Source organism: Haliotis asinina, chromosome 4, assembly GCF_037392515.1.
Source record: "Haliotis asinina isolate JCU_RB_2024 chromosome 4, JCU_Hal_asi_v2, whole genome shotgun sequence".
Classification (NCBI taxonomy): domain Eukaryota; kingdom Metazoa; phylum Mollusca; class Gastropoda; order Lepetellida; family Haliotidae; genus Haliotis; species Haliotis asinina.
Window position 1 is genome coordinate 82,176,491 of NC_090283.1, and position 19,216 is coordinate 82,195,706.

Here is a 19,216-nt window from a genome sequence, read left to right on the forward strand (position 1 = left end):
ATGAAGGAAAGTAGTACACATTGACTCTCACCACTGCCTCATCAAGGAAAGTAGTATACATTGACTCTCACCACTGCCTCATGAAGGAAAGTAGTATACATTGACTCTCACCACTGCCTCATGAAGGAAAGTAGTACACATTGACTCTCACTACTGCCTCATGAAGGAAAGTAGTACACATTGACTCTCACCACTGCCTCATCAAGGAAAGTAGTACACATGGACTCTCACCACTGCCTCATGAAGGAAAGTAGTATACACTGACTCTCACCGCTGCCTCATGAAGGAAACCCAGCTAACACGCAACGTTCCCACAACCTTATGTTTATGTCAGGGTTTGGTTACGTCGGGAAATGACGTAACTGGGACGTTATTAGAACGTCCTAGGATAACGTCATATCACAACCTTGCCACAATGTTACACATTACGTTCTCGCTACGTCCTTGCAACATATTTTTAATACTTTGGTGTAACGTACTCGAAACGTTGTGAGGACGTTCGTTTCATAAATTTTGTTTACTTGATGTTTGCTTTTGTAGTTGACCATCTAATTAGTTATCAAGACAATATTGAATCTAGAACAACTTTTGAATAAATTTGTTTTGTTTGCTTTGTTAAACGGGTTCAACTGAGGGAAATATATAACCTCATGTTTGAAGGTTATGAGAATGTCATTTACAGACATTGTCACAACATTACACTTTGCGTAACTAGGACGTCGTAACAGCGTATAATCCAGACCAAGGTGCAACGTTCGTATAACGTTGTGAGGACGTTTTGTCCACGGCTTGCCAACACTGACCCGTTGGAAAATCGTTACATCTTATTCTCCTTATCCCAGAGCTTACTTGATGGAATGTCATATTTAACAGGGTGGAAGCATGTGATAGTTTTTTTTGAATTACCATATAGATCTATCTCTTCGGTATATAATGAAGAGATGAAAATATTATTTTATTTTTGTTTCTTACAATTTATTATTATACTATACACTTATTGTTGTGCTCTTGACTTCACTCATTTCAGTGAAGTTATGAAACATGTTTCCTTCTATCTTTTAACCCACAAGATCCAAACTCAGACACATTGCACATGACTTCTTCACGTGACGTCATTGCCTGTGCGAGTACTTTCCCGTTCGCTGACATCACACTTCTCGCGCGGCTGCCAGGCGTACTGGGTTCTGTGTCTGTTTCTCACTTTTTACAGTGTTTGAACTGTAAAAAAACGGATAATTACTCGGAGTTCTGAATCTCTAAAGAGCATATTAATGATCACTGACATCAGGTTTTCATGAAATCACCAATGATAATTCTGAATCTTTGCAGATGAACCTAGAACCGGCGGGGATGTTTTCGAAAATACATGCTAACACTAAGTGCGTTTAAAATTTCCGCCATTTTGGATACTGAGTAGTGTTTACATACCATATCGTACATAGATTCAGGACAAGCGATTTTATTCTTTGAGTGTTTCTGTTTGTTTGAATAATATTTGAATAAATATTGTCATACTGAGTTTAGTATACCACATTTGTGGTACACGTGTGTTATTAAACGTAGGCATAACTGTCGCATGCTCCAAGGCTGTACGGAGGGCTAGGTCCATGGATGTAATTCTATCCTTCAAAGAGGCAAGTCTAGATAAGAGGACATTTCTGCCTAGTGAAATACTATTCCCCTCCCTCTCCCCGCCCACATGGCTATCTTTTCTCATACGCTTCCCTTGCCATAGATGTCGGAAAATTTACTATTTCACCATGTATATTCAGCTGCGACAAATGCATAATTGATTTCCTCATATATCTTAAAATGAAATTACAAATGGGCTTTGTCACCAATACCAAAGGTCTGGATAAAATGAAACGAAAGATATTGGGCATGAAAACGAACGCTGTGACTGCGCTTGTTTGAAATGAAAACAAAGAAAAATTCCGATTTTACACCACGTAGCATTTTCGGAAATCTTCAGACATCTAGCCGTCTAATCATTGCTTACAATGGCCCAATACGCTTTGAATATTCAGGGGAAGAGTATCGTAGCAGGAAATAGCAAATCAAAAATAGTTACGATGCAATCATAATTCATAATAATTCATAAAAAAACCTGTCTTGTCAGTGCAGCGTGACGCCATGACAGACGCAAACCCACGCAGAACGACAGCGGTAATTATCGGCATATCTGGCTTCTTCCGTCATTTACAAAGGGAAACGAGAAAACATATAACAATACACAGATAGTCAGAATAATTCTGATTACTTACATTTCAATTTTATGTACAAAACATCCCTAAATCAAGGAAAGAGTGCTCTCAACATCCTGTGTACCCATGTCAGCGAGGCCGCCATTTTGAAAGAAATCGGCCCGTAAATGTCACACGTAAACATGGTTGCACATGTTAGGCAATTTCTTGGAGGTGAAGCTCGGTTGAACACGAGTAAACACAATGGCCATATCATTTGGACTGCACTTTCAGCATTGTGATTTATATTTTTCGTTCAGATACTTTTTCATGAAACATTTCAGTATCTACATATATCCATGTTCAACATCATATCATATGTGGATATAGGGGATGCGTTTTCATTCATTGAAAGCTTTTGATTGCTTGAATATTTACACGGGAAATTGACTCGGGAAATTGACTCGGGAAATTGACTTAGTAAGTGTACTATAGGATCTATCATAGTTCAAGCCTCTACACAACTGTAAGAGGATCACACGTAGCTATTACTGCAACATCTGCTTTAGTTCCTGTGATGTAAAATTTTCAACATGCTGGGACAAATATTGCAGTTTCATATGAGCAGGCTAATAAACTGCGACTTAATTCAAACTTATAAGTAAGACTGATAATATTAATGAAAATGATTGGTACATTTTCTGTGTAATTTTATAGCTGTATGCAGATCCAGGGCCACGCGAGCGCAATTCTTGCACAACCGTCAATTTTCAAATCTTCCGAAAATGTGCGCCTGAAAAACAACAACAAAACAAACACACAAACGAACAAACAAACAAACAAAACCTCGGCATTCAGGGTGTTAAAAATGTAACGACATGTTCTAATCTTGTGCATTTGAATAATATTAGGTCTTAAAGATAAACTATTCTTTTTTCAGATGCACGCTGCCGCTGGGGAAGATGAGGACGTGCAAGTCTAGAATGAAATGTTTCTTAGTAATGTATTATACTTGAATAAATGGTTCACTGTAAACAAAAGGAGCATCTCTGTTATTTGTTACCAGGGCTCAAAGTAGACAGTTTCGAAAAATCCAAACCACACATTTATGATTGCCAAAATGTTTTCAAACTGTTGATCACTTGACCTCTTTCAGCAATCATAATTTGAATCTAACAAAAACAACGGAAACAATGACTTTTAGCCCTGGATATTGTTATGATCATGGTGACAACAACCCAGAAACCTAATACAAATATTTATCCTCAGACTACTGTATGTAGTACGTATATACCCACAAAAAAACTATAAATAATGTTGTGACAACGTTGTGTTTATGACGTCACGAGGACGCTATTTTGGGGTTGTATGAACGTAGAAAATAACGTTGTGAGGACGTGTTTTCCACTCCACAAAAAAAGACGTAATGGGGACGTTATATGCTGACGTTCTGGGGACGTAAACGTCCTCAAAACGTACTTTTGTTAGCTGGGAAGTAGTATACATGGACTCTCAGGACTGTCTCATGGAGGAAAGTAGTGTACACTGACTCTGAAAACACTGCTTCATGAAGGAAAGTAGTGTACACTGACTCTGAAAACACTGCTTCATGAAGGAAAGTAGTGTACACTGACTCTCAGAAAACTGCCTCCTGGACTCCAGAAACTTGTTCAACAAGCCAATCCAGAATCAATGGATATGAACTGCAGAAACTAGTTATTTGTCTATAACTACTGTCTAGGGACACCTAAACTGGGTATCCCTCTATAGCTCTGCTACTTATCGATGCACCACCTAAACTGGGTATCCCTCTATAGCTCTGCTACTTATTGATGCACCACCTAAACTGGGTATCCCTCTGTAACTCTGCTACTTATTGATGCACCACCTAAACTGGGTATCCCTCTATAGCTCTGCTACTTATTGATGCACCACCTAAACTGGGTATCCCTCTATAGCTCTGCTACTTATTGATGCGCCACCTAAACTGGGTATCCCTCTGTAACTCTGCTACTTATTGATGCGCCACCTAAACTGGGTATCCCTCTTTAGCTCTGCTACTCACTTACTTACTCTTACTGTAGTGAGATTAGACTTGACATGCAGTCTGAGAGTTTAGCTGGACACCAGGCTCAAACAGTGACAGCTTCATGAATCTGTGAGCAGGAGTACATGACAAATTTACTCCAAAACCTTTTAGTTTACTTGACTGTCACACTTCTTGTAAGTCTGTACTATGTAAGTTGGCAAGATCAAAGATTTATTGGAGCATTCAGGAAATCTGTATTCAGATACATGACCACTGTGTGCATGTACATTAATTATTCACAGATGAAGTTGTAATATCATTGATAATGCATTTAGCATTGATTCAATAAAACCAATCTGCTTTTGAAGAATGAACTTTTCCCCTGTGAAGCTTTTTCACTAATAGCTTTCAAACAGATTCAGCGGGTGCAACATGGAGACAGACATAGAAACATCATAACAGCATGAATATTTCATCCCAGTGTCTGATCTAACGCTGGTCACACTTAATCCAACAATATATCCCGACACTGGACCATTCAGGCTCTACACGCAGGGACAATACAGGCACTTCACAGGGAATATACTGGCACTATACACAGGGACAATACAGGCACTATACACAGGGACAATACAGGCACTATACACAGGGACAATACAGGCACTTCACACAGGGACAATACAGGCACTATACACAGGGACAATACAGGCACTATACACAGGGACAATACAGGCACTTCACACAGGGACAATACAGGCACTTCACACAGGGACAATACAGGCACTATACACAGGGACAATACAGGCACTATACACAGGGACAATACAGGCACTTCACACAGGGACAATACAGGCACTTCACACAGGGATCATACACGTGCTATACACAGTGACAATACAGGCACTATACACAGGGACAATACAGGCACTATACACAGTGACAATACAGGCACTATACACAGTGACAATACAGGCACTATACACAGGGACAATACAGGCACTTCACAGGGAATATACTGGCACTATACACAGGGACAATACAGGCACTTCACACAGGGACAATACAGGCACTATACACAGGGACAATACAGGCACTTCACACAGGGACAATACAGGCACTATACACAGGGACAATACAGGCACTATACACAGGGACAATACAGGCACTTCACACAGGGATCATACACGTGCTATACACAGGGACAATACAGGCACTATACACAGGGACAATACAGGCACTTCACACAGGGATCATACAGGCACTTCACACAGGGATCATACACGTGCTATACACAGGGACAATACAGGCACTTCACACAGGGACAATACAGGCACTATACACAGGGACAATACAGGCACTATACACAGGGACAATACAGGCACTTCACACAGGGACAATACAGGCACTTCACACAGGGATCATACACGTGCTATACACAGTGACAATACAGGCACTATACACAGGGACAATACAGGCACTATACACAGTGACAATACAGGCACTATACACAGGGACAATACAGGCACTATACACAGGGACAATACAGGCACTTCACAGGGAATATACTGGCACTATACACAGGGACAATACAGGCACTTCACACAGGGACAATACAGGCACTATACACAGGGACAATACAGGCACTTCACACAGGGACAATACAGGCACTATACACAGGGACAATACAGGCACTATACACAGGGACAATACAGGCACTTCACACAGGGACAATACAGGCACTATACACAGGGACAATACAGGCACTATACACAGTGACAATACAGGCACTATACACAGGGACAATACAGGCACTTCACAGGGAATATACTGGCACTTCACACAGGGACAATACAGGCACTTCACACAGGGACAATACAGGCACTATACACAGGGACAATACAGGCACTTCACACAGGGACAATACAGGCACTATACACAGGGACAATACAGGCACTATACACAGGGACAATACAGGCACTTCACACAGGGATCATACACGTGCTATACACAGGGACAATACAGGCACTATACACAGGGACAATACAGGCACTTCACACAGGGATCATACAGGCACTTCACACAGGGATCATACACGTGCTATACACAGGGACAATACAGGCACTATACACAGGGACAATACAGGCACTTCACACAGGGACAATACAGGCACTATACACAGGGACAATACAGGCACTATACACAGGGACAATACAGGCACTTCACACAGGGACAATACAGGCACTATACACAGGGACAATACAGGCAGTATACACAGGGACAATACAGGCAATTCACACAGGACAAATACAGGCATTATATGTAGGGACAATACAGGCAATATACACAGGAAAAATACAGGCATTATACATAGGGACAATACAGCCAATACACACAGGGAAAATATAGGCATTATACATAGGGACAATACAGGCAATTCACACAGGAAAAATACAGGCATTATACATAGGGACAATACAGGCAATTCACACAGGACAAATACAGGCATTATACGTAGGGACAATACAGGCAATATACACAGGAAAAATACAGGCATTATACATAGGGACAATACAGGCAATACACACAGGGAAAATATAGGCATTACACAAAGGGACAATACAAGCAATACACCTGCTGGAGATATATCACTACACGTGGACTATACAAATACTACAACTGCATGGGATACATATAGAAGAAAATCTGTCTAATTATGAATTCAGTGAATCTGTTGGTACAGTATTGTGAGGATTCATCCTGTGGTGATATGTTCATACAGACAACGCTTTCACCCACACCCAGTATATTGAAGTTTGATGCTTTTATGTGAAAACAGAAATTGGCTTTAGCAATGTAATAATAATAATAGTACTTTATTGCCCGACAAGGGAATTCCTTTCACAACAGTGAGGCATACAGCATGGTTAAAACAATTCAAGCAGAGAGACTCGATCACATTAAAAAAAACACATATGAATAGACGGCATGAGAAAGATAACCAGTGTATACTGTAAGAGACTGGTAGGCAAATGCCTTTAACGTTGTGGCTAAGGTCTAACCTTCATTTAAAAGTTTAATGCTAGCAGGTACAAAAGATGTTTGGGAACTTTGTGCGAACTTTAGGGACGAGGAATCTATGTCCAGAAGGCAAAAGCTTAAAACAAGACTGTAGGTCATGAGATGGGTCAGATAAAATTTTGTAAAATGTACATTCCACATGTGAGAGATTTGCTGAGGTACTCACCAAATGAGCTTTGTCGCCTGCACTCTGGAAAGCAAAAAAATAACTTTATTAATGTTTGTGTAAAAATTAATCTTCATCATGTGTCAAACAAACAATTTTGTGTATAGAAGCCCAGTGGTGACAAATGCTTCACCATGTGGCCTGTGTCTCTGAGCTTCCTCACCCATACCACCAGTAACACCAGCAGGCTGCCCCAACCCAGCTAGCTCTAATCCTGTTGCGCTAATGGATGTGATTCTTCATCAGCACAGCAACATGCAGGCATATTGGATGTTGTGCTATCTTTGATGTCCAGAGTGGCCATTTGCCCAGCTTTATTCCCTGCAATAACTGTCAATTATCAGACACTATTTGTTTGCAGGAAAACTCAGATTTCATTTTTTGTCAGCCATGATGGAATGGAAAAGAGACAGCATCATTCTCCCGGAAGGTGGAGCTTTTGAAGAAAGAAGAAAATTGGCCAGCAGGGGACATTTATGAGTCCTCGAGTCCAGAGCCCAGCAGACTTCAGTGGAAATTACTCATACAGGCCCTTCAAAGTGTGTTATTGAATTTCAATGAAACAACCGTCTCCTAAGAGAGCTTGTATTGTCCTCTGCCTTTCTTTACAACATGGACATGATCGTTATGTTGACCAGGCTACTGCATCCATAGTTCACACAACAGGCTACTGCATCCATAGTTCACACAACAGGCTACTCTATCCATAGTTCACACAACAGGCTACTCTATCCATAGTTCACACAACAGGCTACTGCATCCATAGTTCACACAACAGGCTACTCTATCCATAGTTCACACAACAGGCTACTCTAGCCATAGTTCACACAACAGGCTACTGCATCCATAGTTCAAACGACAGGCTACTGCATCCATAGTTCAAACAACAGGCTACTCTATCCATAGTTCACACAACAGGCTACTCTATCCATAGTTCACACAACAGGCTACTGCATCCATAGTTCACACAACAGGCTACTGCATCCATAGTTCACACAACAGGCAACTGCATCCACTGGTCACACAACAGGCTACTGCATCCACTGGTCACACAACAGGCTACTGTATCCACTGGTCACACAACAGGCTACTGCATCCACTGGTCACACAATAGGCTACTGCATCCACTAGTCACACAACAGGCTACTGCATCCACTGGTCACACAACAGGCTACTGCATCCATAGTTCACACAACAGGCTACTCTATCCATAGTTCACACAACAGGCTACTGCATCCACTGGTCACACAACAGGCTACTGCATCCACTGGTCACACAACAGGCTACTGCATCCACTGGTCACACAACAGGCTACTGCATCCATAGTTCACACAACAGGCTACTGCATCCACTGGTCACACAACAGGCTACTGCATCCACTGGTCACACAACAGGCTACTGCATCCATAGTTCACACAACAGGCTACTGCATCCACTGGTCACACAACAGGCTACTGCATCCATAGTTCACACAACAGGCTACTGCATCCACTGGTCACACAACAGGCTACTGCATCCATAGTTCACACAACAGGCTACTGCATCCACTGGTCACACAACAGGCAACTGCATCCACTGGTCACACAACAGGCTACTGCATCCATAGTTCACACAACAGGCTACTGCATCCACTGGTCACACAACAGGCTACTGCATCCACTGGTCACACAACAGGCTACTGCATCCACTGGTAACACAACAGGCTACTGCATCCACTGGTAACACAACAGGCTACTGCATCCACTGGTCACACAACAGGCTACTGCATCCACTGGTAACACAACAGGCTACTGCAAACACTGGAACCATATGAGCAACCATTCAGAGTACAGCAAGTCAGGTCACATTGTCAACAGAACAAATATTGCCACCTACACCACTGGCTACAGAACAAGTATTGCCACCTACACCACTGACTGCAGAACAAGTATTCCCACCTACACCACTGGCTACAGAACAAGTATTACCACCTACACCACTGGCTACAGAACAAGTATTGGTACCTACACCACTGACTGCAGAACAAGTATTGCCACCTTCACCACTGACTGCAGAACAAGTATTGCTACCTACACCACTGGCTACAGAACAAGTATTCCCACCTTTACCACTGGCTGCAGAACAAGTATTGGTACCTACACCACTGACTGCAGAACAAGTATTGCACCTACACCACTGGCTACAGAACAAGTATTCCCACCTTCACCACTGGCTACAGAACAAGTATTTGTACCTACACCACTGACTGCAGAACAAGTATTGCACCTACACCATGGGATACAGAACAAGTATTGCCACCTACACCACTGACTACAGAACAAGTATTGCCACATACACCACTGACTGCACAACAAGTATTGCACCTACACCACTGGCTACAGAACAAGTATTGCCACCAACACCACTGGCTACAGAACAAGTATTCCCACCTACACCACTGGCTACAGAACAAGTATTCCCACCTACACCACTGGCTACAGAACAAGTATTCCCACCTACACCACTGGCCACAGAACAAGTATTCCCACCTACACCACTGGCTACAGAACAAGTATTCCCACCTTCACCACTGGCTACAGAACAAGTATTCCCACCTTCACCACTGGCTACAGAACAAGTATTCCCACCTTCACCACTGGCTACAGAACAAGTATTCCCACCTTCACCACTGGCTACAGAACAAGTATTGGTACCTACACCACTGGCTACAGAACAAGTATTCCCACCTTCACCACTGGCTACAGAACAAGTATTCCCACCTTCACCACTGGCTACAGAACAAGTATTGGTACCTACACCACTGGCTACAGAACAAGTATTCCCACCTTCACCACTGACTGCAGAACAAGTATTGGTACCTACACCACTGGCTACAGAACAAGTATTCCCACCTTCACCACTGGCTACAGAACAAGTATTGGTACCTACACCACTGGCTACAGAACAAGTATTCCCACCTTCACCACTGACTGCAGAACAAGTATTCCCACCTACACCACTGGCTACAGAACAAGTATTCCCACCTACACCACTGGCTACAGAACAAGTATTCCCACCTACACCACTGGCTACAGAACAAGTATTCCCACCTACACCACTGGCTACAGAACAAGTATTGCACCTACACCACTGGCTACAGAACAAGTATTCCCACCTACACCACTGACTGCACAACAAGTATTGCACCTACACCACTGGCTACAGAACAAGTATTCCCACCTTCACCACTGGCTACAGAACAAGTATTCCCACCTTCACCACTGGCTACAGAACAAGTATTCCCACCTACACCACTGGCTACAGAACAAGTATTCCCACCTACACCACTGGCTGCAGAACAAGTATTCCCACCTACACCACTGGCTACAGAACAAGTATTCCCACCTACACCACTGGCTACAGAACAAGTATTCCCACCTACACCACTGGCTACAGAACAAGTATTCCCACCTACACCACTGGCTGCAGAACAAGTATTGGTACCTACACCACTGACTGCACAACAAGTATTGCACCTACACCACTGGTTACAGAACAAGTATTCCCACCTTCACCACTGGCTACAGAACAAGTATTCCCACCTACACCACTGTCTACAGAACAAGTATTCCCACCTACACCACTGGCTACAGAACAAGTATTCCCACCTACACCACTGGCTACAGAACAAGTATTCCCACCTACACCACTGGCTACAGAACAAGTATTCCCACCTCCACCACTGGCTACAGAACAAGTATTCCCACCTACACCACTGGCTACAGAACAAGTATTGCACCTACACCACTGGCTACAGAACAAGTATTCCCACCTTCACCACTGGCTACAGAACAAGTATTCCCACCTACACCACTGACTGCAGAACAAGTATTCCCACCTACACCACTGGCTACAGAACAAGTATTCCCACCTACACCACTGGCTACAGAACAAGTATTGCACCTACACCACTGGCTACAGAACAAGTATTCCCACCTACACCACTGGCTACAGAACAAGTATTCCCACCTTCACCACTGGCTACAGAACAAGTATTGGTACCTACACCACTGGCTACAGAACAAGTATTCCCACCTACACCACTGGCTACAGAACAAGTATTCCCACCTACACCACTGTCTACAGAACAAGTATTCCCACCTACACCATTGGCTACAGAACAAGTATTCCCACCTTCACCACTGGCTACAGAACAAGTATTCCCACCTTCACCACTGGCTACAGAACAAGTATTCCCACCTTCACCACTGGCTACAGAACAAGTATTCCCACCTTCACCACTGGCTACAGAACAAGTATTCCCACCTTCACCACTGGCTACAGAACAAGTATTCCCACCTACACCACTGGCTACAGAACAAGTATTCCCACCTTCACCACTGGCTACAGAACAAGTATTCCACATGGACCACTGCTCAGCTAATATATGTAGTATTATCACTTTGTAGAGTTATCACCAACGTGAAATTACATTGTGTTGATGTGCCGAGGAAATTAGACAATAAATGTTTAAGGAACACAAATTTGTTGAAAAGGAAGAAAAACGAGAAAATGCCAAAATGTGAAATACCTCTCTCTTCTTTGACCCATGTGCAGGCTGAGCGAGGTTGTAGGAAAGAGTGGTTACAGGAAGAGAGTGTTTGTAGGTTTTGCTGTGTCAATGAGAAAACCATCAATTTCTTCTTGTACAAAAATATCTGTTCATGGTCAGAGGCCATTATTATGATGTGATGTGTAGCTCACTGTTCTGCAATCCCACTTTGAACTTCTTGTTTGTCTCCCAACTGATGAAGGGTAAATGAGCGATGAGGGCAACATAGCAACAGACCCCGCCACCTGATCCCTACAAGCACAGTAAGTGTGGTCATATGATCTGTAGTCTCAACCTTCTCATTAGCTCATAAAACTGCATCATCTATCTATGTACCCAGTAGGATTTTTATTTGTTTTGAGTTTGCACGACATTTGGATTCTCAGAGTTTCTGTACACTGAACCCAGAACTGACAAACTGATGTGAGAACTGACTAGTCAATGTGAGAACTGACAACCTGATGTGAAAACTATTTATAGAGATTTGAGAACTGACTTAACTCCATGTGAAAACTAACAACCTTAAGTAAAAACTGATTATAGGGATGAGAGAACTGACTACTCAATGTGAGAACTGACAAGCTGAAGTAAGAACTGCATACTCGATGTGAGAACTTATTATAGAGATGTGAGAACTGACTACTCAATGGGAGAACTGACAAGCTGAAGTAAGAACTTCATACTCGATGTGAGAACTTATTATAGAGATGTGAGAACTGACTACTCAATGGGAGAACTGACAAGCTGAAGTAAGAACTGCATACTCAATGTGAGAACTTATTATAGAGATGTGAGAACTGACAATCTGATGTGAGAACTTCATACTCGATGTCAGAACTAACAACCTGATGTGAAAACTGATCATAGTGACGCGAGAACTGACTACTCAATAGGAGACCTGACAATCTGATGTGATAACTGCATACTCGATGTGAGAACTAACAACCTGATGTGAGAACTAATTACAGAGACAAGAGAATTGACGACTTGATGTGAGAACTGACAACATGATGTGAGAACTGACAAACCAATGATAAAAGTAAGAACTAACAACCTGATGTGACAACTGACTAGCGGACGTGAGAAAATGTTCCATGTTGATGTGTGTTTGTGATCACCAGGAGGTGGTTGTGTGGATGTTGAAATGCCATCAACTTCGTTGCCCGACAGAAACACGGGTCTGCCAGTGTTTGATGTAACACCCAGGATGATGCCGTCACGAGCCCTTGATTACAACCAGGCAGCAGACAGAGGTTTGAAGTGGGTCACCCCTTCTATCACTAATCTGGTCTCTTAACTACATGCTCCAAGATGAACAAGAAGCGAGCTGGCATCAAAGCTTACGCTTCTGTTCATCCCTTCATCTTACTATGACAGTGGCAGTGAGATTAGCATTATGTTCCCTCCATCAGAAGCAGTCTGATAGCCATGCTGGATATGGATATGATTGAAACAGTTGGATGTCAGGTGAGATTAAAGGCCTTCAGTACTGCATCACTTCAGTACAACAGATAGTAATCCCTGTTCCAGCCTTGTCCTCCTATTGTACAAACATAGACATTGCACTGGTTCACATACATACAGAATGCAGGGATTCACATACATACAGACTGTACCGATTACATACGTATAGACTGTACTGTTTACATACTTAGAGAGTGTACTGGTTCACCTACATACAGACTGTCCAGACTGTCCTTGTTCAGTACATACATACTGTACTGGTTCACATACATACAGACTGTCCAGACTGTCCTTGTTCAGTACATACATACTGTACTGGTTCACATACATACAGACTGTCCAGACTGTCCTTGTTCAGTACATACATACTGTACTGGTTCACATACATACAGACTGTCCAGACTGTCCTTGTTCAGTACATACTGTACTGGTTCACATACATACAGACTGTCCAGACTGTCCTTGTTCAGTACATACATACTGTACTGGTTCACATACATACAGACTGTCCAGACTGTCCTTGTTCAGTACATACATACTGTACTGGTTCACCTACATACAGACTGTCCAGACTGTCCTTGTTCAGTACATATATACTGTACTGGTTCACATACATACAGACTGTCCAGACTGTCCTTGTTCAGTACATACATACTGTACTGGTTCACCTACATACAGACTGTCCAGACTGTCCTTGTTCAGTACATACATACTGTACTGGTTCACATACATACAGACTGTCCAGACTGTCCTTGTTCAGTACATACATACTGTACTGGTTCACCTACATACAGACTGTCCAGACTGTCCTTGTTCAGTACATACATACTGTACTGGTTCACATACATACAGACTGTCCTTGTTCAGTACATACATACTGTACTGGTTCACCTACATACAGACTGTCCAGACTGTCCTTGTTCAGTACATACATACTGTACTGGTTCACATACATACGTACTGTCCTTGTTCAGTACATGCATACTGTACTGGTTCACATACATACGTACTGTCCTTGTTCAGTACATGCTTATGTACTGGTTCACATACATACGTACTGTCCTTGTTCAGTACATGCATACTGTACTGGTTCACATACATACGTACTGTCCTTGTTCAGTACATACATACTGTACTGGTTCACATACATACAGACTGTCCTTGTTCAGTACATACATACTGTACTGGTTCACATACATACAGATTGTACTGGTTCACATACATACGTACTGTCCTTGTTCAGTACATGCATACTGTACTGGTTCACATACATACGTACTGTCCTTGTTCAGTACATGCTTATGTTCTGGTTCACATACATATGTACTGTCCTTGTTCAGTACATGCATACTGTACTGGTTCACATACATACGTACTGTCCTTGTTCAGTACATACATACTGTACTGGTTCACATACATACAGACTGTCCTTGTTCAGTACATACATACTGTACTGGTTCACATACAAACAGATTGTACTGGTTCATATACATACAGACTGTACTTGTTCAGTACATACATGCTGTACTGGTTCACATGCATACAGATTGTACTGGTTCATATACATACAGACTGTGCTGGTTTAACTTGTATATATTTTATTCACTTCTCTATTTTCAATACTGAATACTATGATATGTAATATGATATGTCTTTATACTATAGGCCTGTGGCCTTTCAGTATTGGAAATAAAGAACTGAATAAAATATAAACTGGTTTACATACACATTGTACTGGTTCACATACATTCAGATTGTACTAATTCACACATACTGTACTTGGTTACAGACATACGGACTGTACTGGTTCACATACATACAGGCTGTACTGGTTCACATACATACAGGCTGTACTGGTCTACATACTGTGTAGACTGCACTGGTTTACTTACAGACTTACTGATTCACATACAAACTGTACTAGTTCACATACATACAAATTGTACTGGTTCACATACATACATACATACATACATACATACATACAAACATACATACATACATACATACATACATACATACATACATACATACAGATTGTACTGGTTAACATGCATACAGACTGCACTGGTTCATACATATAGAAAGTACTGGTTCACATACAGGTTGTACTGATTAACATACATACAGGCTGTACTTGTTCAGATGCATACAGATTGTACTTGTTTACATACATACATACATATTGCTCTGGTTCACATACATACAGGCTGTACTTGTTCAGATGCATACAGATTGTACTTGTTTACATACAGACTTGCTGTTTCACTTACAGACCATACTGACTTGCATACAGACTGTACTGGTTCACACATGCACACAGTGTATTGGTTCACAAACATACAGGCTACTAGTTCACATACACACTGTACTGTTCACATACATACAGATTGTATTGATTCACATACAGACTACTGGTACACATACAGACTGTACTGATTCACATACATACAGATAGTTCTGTTGAAACGGTTCTGTACATGAACACTGCAGTGGTGAGAAGCTTGGTGAGAAGCTTCATGTACAGACTATACAGAATAAACTGGGGCACTGGCACATTGTTTTTGTAACTCATGGAAGAAAAATAGAAGCTGACCCAGTAATTCACAAACTCACTACCTCTGTCATACAGGCAGACCACACAACAAACACTGACTGGAGTAGTCTACATGATCTGGTGATTGTCTGTAATATAATATGGAGATGACAAGTATGGGAGTTATGAGGCTGCCTTGAATGGGAGGTTACTGATGTCAGAAAACTTGGATAACTGGACGTCCGATCAGCCACTTACTCTTGACCGATGTCCACTCACTGGCAGCAGCACTGATTCCAGCCAGCAAGACAACCCCGAATTTAATGAAGACAGAGATGCCAGTGGGCAAATAAACTCCCCACATTGCAGGCTTTAGGCAATAAGATGATGACAAATAGAGCCCCGACCATCATCCTTCCACACACACATAGTTGTTTGCACTGTCAGTAAATATTGTACTTCTAGTTACAACCACGGGACATGTCAGATTCTCACCAATACAACATTGATGATGTGGGGCTGAATCATGTGGGATGTGGCAGCTGGGATGAGAGCAGAGACACCAATAACAGTCGCCTGTAGAACAACTGGGAATTATAAGATATGAAACACTTTAATAAGTGTTAATCGTTCTGGCTGCTCCACAAAAACCAGGAGCTACTTTAACATCGACAAAAACATAATGATGAAGTGGCAGAGAAAAGCACTAGGTGTTGTCAGACATATCAGACTCAAGACTTCCACACCGGACCTGTGTATACTGTTAACAACAGGTTTTGTATGATAGATGGCACTCAAGACTTCCACACCGGACCTGTGTATACTGTTAACAACAGGTTTTGTATGATAGATGGCACTCAAGACTTCCACACCGGACCTGTGTATACTGTTAACAACAGGTTTTGTATGATAGATGGCACTCAAGACTTCCACACCGGACCTGTGTATACTGTTAACAACAGGTTTTGTATGATAGATGGCACTCAAGACTTCCACACCGGACCTGTGTATACTGTTAACAACAGGTTTTGTATGATAGATGGCACTCAAGACTTCCACACCGGACCTGTGTATACTGTTAACAACAGGTTTTGTATGATAGATGGCACTCAAGACTTCCACACCGGACCTGTGTATACTGTTAACAACAGGTTTTGTATGATAGATGGCACTCAAGACTTCCACACCGGACCTGTGTATACTGTTAACAACAGGTTTTGTATGATAGATGGCACTCAAGACTTCCACACCGGACCTGTGTATACTGGCAATGATGACACCAGGTGTTCTAAGACAGACCAGACTTACAAACTGGACCTGTGTTAGTCTAACAACTAGTCTCTGAAATGAACATATTTTACTGAAAAAAAAACGTTCATAGAGAAAAAAATTAATATAATGAAATGGAGCCCTGAAACTTTCGTTATTTTCAGAAGCTGAAGCTAAGGAAATCTAGACTTGTGTGGGCTTTCTTGGATAGCTGCCATATAGCTGGAATATTGCTGCGGAGTAAAACTAAACTCACTCACTCACTTGCTTGGATATATTTACTTCAGGGTCTGTACGACAGACTAGACCTGTGTATACTGGTGACACTAGGTGTTCTTGGTCTACATGTCCTGTCCTGCAAGGTGCCAGCCGTATGTCTTGGTTACAGTGACTACACAGTCGGCCTACATCATGATTGTGCACTTCCAAACATGAGGTTTAAAACCTCTCTCTTTCGTTAGAACTGAGTCAGACATATACACACAAGCTTGACTCCACTGCCTTAGTTCTAAGTCTGCCACGGTTATTATGCATGCATGCGGTTAACTTGCTGTTATTTTTAGGTATTAGGGTAGTATGTTATGTATGTAGCCACATGTAAAATTGGTAATATGTTTGCCAAATGTTTCCTGTTTTCAGGTAAGCTATACACTGGAAACACTTAACTTGCTTGGCAACACAAGTTCACCAAGAAGAGAGTCAGTGATAGTGTGAAGAGGGTCAGAGGTTTGTCCAAGGGGTCACTGCAAATATTTTTGTCCATATATGTCAGATTGATGGCACTGTGGGAAAGAAGAGAATAAACAAAATTGTGAGAGTCTGGTTGTTCTGCGAGAATCATTTGCCGACATGACAAATGGTTCAAGCCACTGAAAATAAGAAAACATGTTCACATACCCATTTTTTATGATGAAGACTTCATTTCTTCTGCTGCTTTCTATAAGGAATTGTGGGGCAAACAGTAAAAATACCAAACATTTGTAATATCTGGTGGGTATTTCTTAGATATTAGTGAAAGACAAAGTAGACAAGAGTCAACGGAAGATGACATATCCCCCCCGGCCCCCACATATTTGAAAGGACAAATCATCTGACAGTTATTTAATGTATTTTTAGACCAAGTCTGAATTGTTTCCATGGACTTGATGAAAAATATAAATGCCATATATCTGCAATCAGAAAAAGTCACCATTTCCCAGTTGTGCCCCCAGAAACAAAGTCCCCAGTTGTGCCCCCAGCAACGTGTTCATGGAATCTAGAAAATAATAAATCACAAAAACCTGAAAATAGCAAAAGGCATCACTTTGGGTTCTGCCACACATATCTACCAAGTTTTACTGATAGATATTAAGAAGTTTTTGAGTTCTTCTCCGGAAATGAAACACACCTCTCACTTTTAATCAAAATCTGAAACGTTTCGATGGAAACTGAGAAAATAATAAATCACAAAAACCTGTAAACAGCAAACGGCACTACTTTTCGGTCTGCCACACATATCTACCAAGTTTTGCAGAAAAATATTGACTGTTTTTTGAGTTCTGCTCCGGAAACGAAGTCCACCCCAGAAGTCCATTAGACAAACACCAAAATGTTCCGTGGAAAAAAAAATAAATAAAAATGCTAAAGCTCTGTGTAGCGGCCACAAAATTTCCAAGTCATTACATGCTGGAGGATAACAAAGGTTTATTGGTAACAGCTTGCTTGTTCCACCACAACAGTGATGTTTTGGTGTAGATGATAATTTTATTGTCATAAAGACATTTGCCACCAGCTTAAAAATCCATATCAAACTTTCAGAAATATGAGCAATTGTCATCTGCACAGAGAATATAAAATGTCTTGAAGCTCTGCTGTTGTCGATTTTCATATTCTACACGTGATTTGTTCTACTAACTACCAA

General features: G+C 41.7%; 1 protein-coding gene across 1 annotated transcript in view; it reads right to left on the reverse strand.

Annotated features, from left to right (window-relative positions):
- The window catches only part of LOC137281992 (uncharacterized), a 212,039-nt gene that overhangs the window by 45,450 nt on the left and 147,373 nt on the right, over positions 1–19,216 (reverse strand). The window contains exon 5 of the mRNA XM_067813748.1: positions 7,457–7,480. Within this exon, the coding sequence (XP_067669849.1) occupies positions 7,457–7,480 (24 nt within the window). The remainder of the gene's footprint in view (positions 1–7,456; positions 7,481–19,216) is intronic.